General features: G+C 31.8%; 1 protein-coding gene and 1 long non-coding RNA gene across 2 annotated transcripts; both read right to left on the reverse strand.

Moving 5' to 3' along the window:
* Positions 1–822: 822 nt before the first annotated feature.
* On the reverse strand, positions 823–3,645 carry LOC132721973 (calmodulin-A-like). Its single transcript, XM_060706358.1, has 5 exons — positions 3,639–3,645; positions 3,045–3,188; positions 2,091–2,228; positions 1,452–1,559; positions 823–939 (listed from the first exon to the last, which is right to left on the reverse strand). Exons 1-5 carry the CDS (start codon positions 3,643–3,645, stop codon positions 833–835), a joined length of 504 nt encoding a protein of 167 aa, XP_060562341.1. The 3' UTR covers positions 823–832.
* A 226-nt stretch (positions 3,646–3,871) lies between these two features.
* Positions 3,872–7,607, reverse strand: LOC132721969 (uncharacterized). Its single transcript, XR_009624549.1, has 3 exons — positions 7,009–7,607; positions 4,182–4,220; positions 3,872–3,920 (listed from the first exon to the last, which is right to left on the reverse strand). It is a non-coding gene; the product is annotated as an uncharacterized LOC132721969 (long non-coding RNA).
* Positions 7,608–8,353: the final 746 nt, after the last annotated feature.

Below are 8,353 nucleotides of genomic sequence, written 5' to 3' on the forward strand. Positions count from 1 at the left end.
AACTAACATTTTGTTGTAAAATACGAATTCGTTTTCATTATTACATTTGAACTCGCATATTATCGTTTAATCTGAGCAAAAATGTGAAATAACTGCCCATGAATACAATATTGTGAAGCTAGAGGATATAAAATAAGTGCATTTTACATGTAGATACTGAATTTATTAATTGTTATAAAAACTGTTTATTTCTATGTGTAATGACCTCTTTATTTCACATCACCATTTCTGACAGAAATTTGTTTCTTCAAGTACAATAAAGATTTGATATTAACTTTTGGACTCTAAAAATGAAAACGAGGCTAGATGGAGTATGATACGCATTGACTGTGAAAATATAAACAGGTATATGGGGTACGATATGCATTTGCTATAGAATAGAAATTTGGACTCTGGAAATGAAAACGAGGCTAAATTGTTTAAGATTTGACCCATTAATGAGTTCTGTGGAACATCCCTTTTGTTTGTTTTGTGAAGAAGAAAATGTACGAAGATGATTTGATTTCGTTGACTTTATATTCATACTCCAACAACAATTAAGAATTATTAATGTCTAGAAAAAATAGCAGAAATAAATACTCGGGTATTGTCGGCAAACATCGGTGATTTCCGTGATTATCCATGGTACTGGCGCATATGTATGTATTATGTTTGTCTCAATGGCAAAAATGTAGGGAACACCTGATTGTGCGCATGCGTTTTTAAAATTATATTTTTAGGTTATGTGTACCGTCATTGGAATTGTTATTTTGACTATTATTTGTGGAAACTGGCAATTCTTTTTCGTTGTTGAGGGAAATTTAGAAAGGGGGATATATTCCGGCGGGCGGTTTCAATGGGTTGTTGGAAGTCCAGCTTGACTTTTCCGGCGGGCGTTATTTGGATAATGCGTCCTGAAGAAATCTGGTTGGTCCACTTCACATAAAAATTTAACGAAGTCTGAAAAGAGGAAGACAATTCTTCTTGTGTATTGTTTTCAGTACCATCATATATGGCATAGCTTCGTATCAAAAGATTACTAAAATAATCAATGGAGTATACTCTATATTAATTAAAAAAAACACCAAGAATAAACTTCTTTGGTATGTCTTTCTTAAATTGTGAACTTGCCAGTTATTATAACACACGGTTTAATCATTTCATTTCAATGAAATTTTTATTATCTCGTTTCCTCAACTCTGTGCATTTGTTTTATACCACTATCTAGTGATGTCCCTAGTAAAAAATAATGCTACAAATAGAGAATATTTACTAGTATTTTTTTGTAGGTTAAGAACATGTAAGAATGACAATGTAAATGGTGTATATCTTTAATTAAATCAAAGGGAAGAAACTCTGCATTTGCAAGAATTGTAACAATACTCCCGGGCATGATCGAGAATATTGAACTTTGTCAGATTTAAATTATCGCCAAGTATTAAATACGTTGATATTGTTCGTAATTATCTTACCGTCCATATCGACTTGGCCATCACCGTTCTTGTCCATTAAAGCGATTAATTCTTTTGATTGGCGATGTGTCAGAGGTTCCCCGTACTTCTTCAAAACGTGTTCCAACTCTGAAAAAATGAAAAACATGATACAAATATGCTTATCATTCCAGAGAAGTTTAAATTCTGTTACATTAAACTCGGTCACATTCGGAATCCGTCGTATTTTTCCGCACATATAATCCAATTATCTTTTTTTTTATACTATTCTTTAATATTCTGAAGCTGATTATCAACATTTTTCAAGCGTACATAGAATATGAAAAGGTCTTATTCCAATATAAAACTAAGTTCATATAACGCGATATATTTTTAAAAAGGGAGGTAATAAAATAATGTACATGTAATTAGATAATTTAAATTATCAAAGGCATTGACTAACTGTGAACTTTTCATCTTGATCTTTCCAAAATTGATTATGAACCTTTGACTAGACCAAAATTCAATTCAATTCAATTCAAAAGTTTATTGCATAAAGCATGTAAATACAATGCCTATACACAATACAATTTAACATTTCATGATATGGAGCACAGAGAGTACATAAAATCGAAAGCTTGACAAATTCATATAAAATTGTGCAAGGGAAATAACTCGCACCTGTTTTATCAATTTGACCGTTACCATCCTTGTCAAATATTCTGAATGCGTCTTTAAGCTCTTCCTGAACCTGCCACATCGGCTTCATGTAGGACACAATCATCTTCTGAAACTCGTCCTGGTCCAATACCCCATTACCTACAAACAGACCATTGATGTTTATAACTCAGACATAAATAATATAGTTAGACTTAAAGGTACATTATGCCTAAGAATATCCATATTCTTTTAATTCTTTGGAAATGTGAAACATGTGTTTAGTTGTGTTATAACATTCGATTTAGTGCATATTAAATGCTTAACAACTAAAGAAAGTAGTGCTGAATGTGCCGTAAAGGTAGCAAAATGTGAACAAAAAAAAGTGCTTTGACTTCCATACAAAATACTAATTCACTATCATTATACCAATTGCAAACAAAGAAACAAAGGCAGAAGTAGTCCATGTACATGGTAAATGATTAAGTTTTTGGAAATTGTTACAAGACACCAAAAATGAAAAGGGTTCAATATAAACGATAGCATTTTTGAGGCATAATGGGCCTTTAACCTGCTAAAACCGAAAAATGATAAATTTTGCCTTTGTCACCTACTAGTATAGAGCCAGGCCAATCGTAACACCCGTGCACATCCGTACAATTAGACCTGCCTCTATACTGTTGTACATATTTTTATCTTAATATCATCAAAATTGATAATGGACAGTTCTAAAATAAAAGTTGAGCTTGTTTATAACACAAATTATACCAAGTCAAGGTTTAGCCCAGACACCCATTCTTTAATAAGTAGGTTTTAATTCCATTTCTAAATTTGTCTATGTACACCACTTGGCGTTTTAGACACGATGAAAGATTTGGCAAGAGATTTTGTGAAGGTGAACTTTAACAAAATTGCTTTCTTACCTGAAAATACTTTTATTCACTTCTTTACAAAATAAAACTTACAAATGAGGCTTACCGTCAAGGTCGTGCTTTTTCATTATTTCTCTTAGTTCAGCATCGGAAGGATTCTGACCTACTGCACGAAAAACTCGTGCTAATTGATCTATATCTAACCCATGACTGTCATCTCTGTCGAATAAATCAAATGCCTCTATCGCCTCTGTAAAATATGAATGCAATAGTTAAAAGTATAACAAGATTAATAAGATCTACGTTATTTAGTGACGTTTGAAGTGACAACAAAGCCTAAAAGCATGAAATGTAACTATGTGTGTAACAAGTACAGTTATGGACCTTTTTTTATAATACACACTTTCATAGTAGCAGGGGTAATAAATCGCTCATGCTCTGTCTGTGAAGGGACATATATTCAAGTGGTTAAGGCCTATGTCTCTCCACGCGGGTATCATGGGTTCGAGCACTATTATGGTCATGGCCATGATTCCGTAAATGGCCCATGTGCTGGTAAGTTTCATGAAATGAACCCGCAAGTTCTTTTAAAAAGCTTCAAGCCTCCATCATGTAAATTAAACTGAAATATATATTTAAATATAAATTATTTTAAAACTTAACATATATATTTATTCATCAGTTACTTATAACCACGGACCACTCATTCCCGTTTAGTTTACTTTTAGCTTGTATCCACAATGTCGGGTCAATTGCCAAGGGTGGTTTTGTTATGGCGCCAAAATGACTATAGCAATGCCGGGATTTTATCTGATTGTCCCGGCAGTACGCGGCTTTCACCAGGGGTTTGAAAATATGAAAGCCTATGTCCCTGCTTTTCTCAATGTATAGGAGGGATTGTGGTTATTATTTACTATATAGTGCCCCATAGATACTTGCCTTTTACCAACGCTGGACTGATTTCCATTTGGTGATCATCTTTCTAAAAAAGGATAAAAATGTAAATTAATGAAACAGATTTTTAACGGTACTTAAAATCCAACGCTTGAAAGTTTGCACTTTAAATTTTGACCCGTGATTTTCATAAAAAAATATATTTACTTTTATGAATAAAAACGAATACAGTAGCCTTTAGAGTTGTATCGGTCAGATATATATGAATTTGTGTAACTTAGAAAAGCTTAAGTGAAAGGAGGTGGGGCTACTTTAACCACGCCTCTCTCACCAAAGAAAATATTCTTACCGTTCTTGAATTCCTTCGTATATGAGCCATATCCGTCATCTGTGGATGAAATAAAAGAAATAAACCGTTTACATATTCTATCATTTCGAAGTAATTAAAAAAATCACAAACCTTCTTCATTCGAATTACTAACAGAAATTCGAGTCTTTCATTTTTTATTTGAAGACTTGAACAAATTCACAGCTGAAGTCTGTAAATGGGGCTAAATTTGAATGTATATTATTATCGAAAACAACAACAACAAAAGCAAAACAGCAAAAAACAAAGACAAAAACATAAAATAAAAAAAAAATCAACAACAACAATAAAACAATAACAACAAAACAACAAAAGACAACATCACAACCACACATAGATGTTAACATTTTGTTTTTGAAGCAATTGGCCGACTGCGAAAAAACCTACTTTAACGCAACTAAATTAGTACATTGAACATTTTAGGACCATATCCCTATTCAATGATAAATTGCACAACTGTTGCGGGCTCGATATGGTTGATCCTGTTCTTAGATGGCAATGTCAAATGTAAGCTACCATCCGAGACCCTTACATAAATAAACATCTTAATAACAAACACTATTTGTCTCCAAAACGCTTGTTTAACATAACCATGACGTGTATTTTCTAAACAAGGGTGAGTAAGTTTCACCTCTGAAGAGGAAACGTAAACGAAAGCATTTATTCCGTATTTTAACAACAAGAACAGGAACAGCAATGATAGGATTGATGCCATTCTAGCATTAGTGATTGCAGCAACATCAACAATAATGCAGCATCAACAACAGGAGCAGCAACTGAAGCAAATTTTACAACGCTGGAATTAAAATAACCTTTATTCCTCCGTTAAACTTTTATTTATTTAATTTTCAACATTATAACTTCTTTTACTTTTCAGAATCTAAAATGAACTTATTAGTCCCCTACCGGTTTACCGGAGGGGACTTTAGGTTTACCCTCGTCCGTCTGTCCGTCCGTCCGTCTGTCCGTCCGTCCGTCCGTCAGTCCGTCGTCCACAACACTGGATCCCGCGATAACGCAAAAAGTACTGAAAATATTTTAATGAAACTTGATATATTGATAGATGGCAGTATGGAGATTATGCACGCCTCTTTCTCTTCTTCCTATGTTGAAAATTCTGGTTGCTATGGCAACAGACTGAAAATATGGCAAATTTTACACATAACCTGGATCCAGTGATAACGCAAAAAGTACTGAAAATATTTTTATGAAACTTGACATATGGATAGATGGCAGTATGGAGATTATGCACATCTTTTTTTCTTTTCTTCCTATGTTGACAATTCTGGTTGCTATGGCAACAAATAGACTGAAAATATGGCAAATTTTACACATAACCTGGATCCAGTGATAACGCATAAAGTACTGAAAATAGTTTTATGAAACTTGAAATATGAGTAGATGGCAGTCTGGAGATTATGCACAATTTTTTTTTCTTTCTATGTTGAAAATTCTGGTTGCAATGGCAACAAATAAGACTGAATTTCAAGATTTAGTTTTAACGTTTTTTCACTATAAGTTCTTTATTTCTTAAGGCATTTTCTTCAAACTTTAAATATAAGTTTCTAGTCATCAACCACACCATATGTGACAAGGTTTTTCAACTCTAGCATAAAATTTATCAGAATTTCTTTCCTTGAACTTAGAATTTTCATGAAAAAAAAATGTTTTTTTTTAATAACTTCTTTTTTTCTGAATGTATCTACTTAAACTTCATATCTATGTTTCTTATTATCACTCAACATTTGTGAAAAAGTTCAATACTCTAGCAAGACTATTTCCAGAATTATGCCCCTTTTGAACTTTACTTACACTTTTTTCGAGAAATTGGTAATTTTTATTCCAACTTTTCAATCATAATAGGATTTTCTTCAAACTCCAACATCATAATAATATGACAAAGTTTATAAATCTAGCATCTATATTTCCAGAACTATCTCCTCTTTAAACTTTTAATTTTTCTTATTCATTCTTTTAACTTGCTTTTACTTCAAATAAAAAAAAACCATTCATTATCAACACCTTCATTACTAATTGTTCTTTGTTACTCTCACATCATGTGTGACGTCTTGCATCTTTATTTCAAGAGTTCTCTCCCTTTTAAGAATTTTGCTTTTAAAAATGTTATATTTTGATAACAGGGATGCTTAAAGAAATAATTTTAGAGTGTCATTCAGTCCGTCTGTCTGTCTGTACATAAAAAACTGTTTCCTGTGATCACTTTTAAAGAACTTTTCAACAAATTAGAAACATAAGTGAATGGCCTTCAGAATGTTGCTGGGGTTCTTACCGGTAGGGGACTTATGGATTGCTTGCAATACTATACTATGATAATTGCTTGTTTAACATGATAACAATGCCTTTTATAAACGACGTATCATGAAATAAATGAAAATCGTGTAAATATGAGGAAACATTAACCCGCCGGTGACAAATCTGGCGGTTACAACAATTAAGTGCCAAGCCGACGGATAAAAAATGAATTTTTCGAGCAACAACAACACCACCATGTACGTAACCAATCAATGTTGTTTCTATGCGTTATTTAAATTGTTAACCCATGCTTTGCTAACAAACAATTTACTTTATTTTTGTGTATATTTGATGTAAAAAATATTATGTATTTTCTTGAAAATCCGACATAAAGATTTTATTACCAATCTAAAACAGTTTGACAAAATCATATAAATACCTGATATTATAATTACCAATTTAGAACAGTTAACATATTAAGACTTAGCCACTAATAAAATAAGGTTTTTAAAAAAGGAGAAAAAAACAACAACATGAATTTGTTTGCAAGACCTACAGTGTCAACAACATCTTCAAGACGACGTATAGCGTCTTCTTCCTCCAATTCCCGCAACGCTGTATTCTCTACTTTAACTGTAGGTATACCATTTTTCTTCTGTTCCATCTTTAGCCTATACGCAACGGAGTCGAAATCAGTTCATTTAAAACGTGTTTACGCGAATTCAAGCGTTTCTTTAAGAACGATCTCCAGAAGTTTTAATCTTTAAAAAAGATGATTGAAAATAGCCATCTAGGCTTTTTTTAACTAATTGAATTTGTTATTTGCCCAGACAAAAGTTAATGTCCATTCTTTCTTAAACTGCCTGTTGTTGAAATTTTGTTTGGATGTAACTCAAAGTCTGCTATTTTTCAATAACTGTTTTAGACTTTCGTGTTAGATTTCTATTTTGCCATATAAAGTTTGTGTTTATCTTTTTAAAATAAAATTCCCAGCAGCAGTTCACTTTCTTTTTCTTTTTTTTAACAATAAATCACATTTAATTTAGCCAAGATTTTAACAAAATAAAAATCCTGACCACTTTTTTGTCTACTTATTAAATTCCTGTCAAAATATCTATACACTTATTCGGATAAAATTATTCGGATAAAACAAGTACCCGGGTACGTATCCTATTCAACAATTAGTCGCTATTTTTCTTTTAACTAGACATGTAAAGGATATAATATCATGCGTAATCAAACAAGTCGAGAGATATAATATGGGATTTAAAGTATTAAAACATTGGGACTCTATACAAAGATAGTCTGATAAACAATTTAACAATAAGTGTTTTATTGTATTTAAACTTTAAAGATCTGCCTCATAGTGCGTATTAAACCAACCTTTAAATTTTATCATGATATTTCGATATTGTGTCATTCACAACGTTAAAAGCTTAGGTGCCATTAAAGGTTATTTACCTCGTAAACAAAACATATAAAAATTTAATATTATTGAACTTTGTAGTCAATTAAAGGACAACTTTACCTGTGGTTTGCTAGTACAGGCGACAAAGTAGGCCTTACCTTTCCCATTGCTTACATAGATTTAGTTCAGAAAACGCATCATTTTCGTTGTTTGTTTTTATTCTATCATTATTATTTTTATCATAATTTTACTTTTATTTTTTTAAAAATATATTTCGGTACTTTTATCCTTATTCTTATTTTTAATTAATTAATTTATTTATTATTATTTTTTTCTATTCTTATTCTTAACCGGTGAAATTCATTCATATTTTGAACACTGCAGATATAATGCAGCCCACGTAACACCGCCTTCAGCAAATTTCAACATATAGATACGCTAAATAAATTTACTATTAATTCTATGATGCTGTTTTTAAATATGCACAAATGTG

The sequence above is a fragment of the Ruditapes philippinarum genome, unplaced genomic scaffold (genome assembly GCF_026571515.1).
Source record: "Ruditapes philippinarum isolate M1 unplaced genomic scaffold, ASM2657151v2 ctg1879_1_1_1_1, whole genome shotgun sequence".
Classification (NCBI taxonomy): Eukaryota; Metazoa; Mollusca; class Bivalvia; order Venerida; family Veneridae; genus Ruditapes; species Ruditapes philippinarum.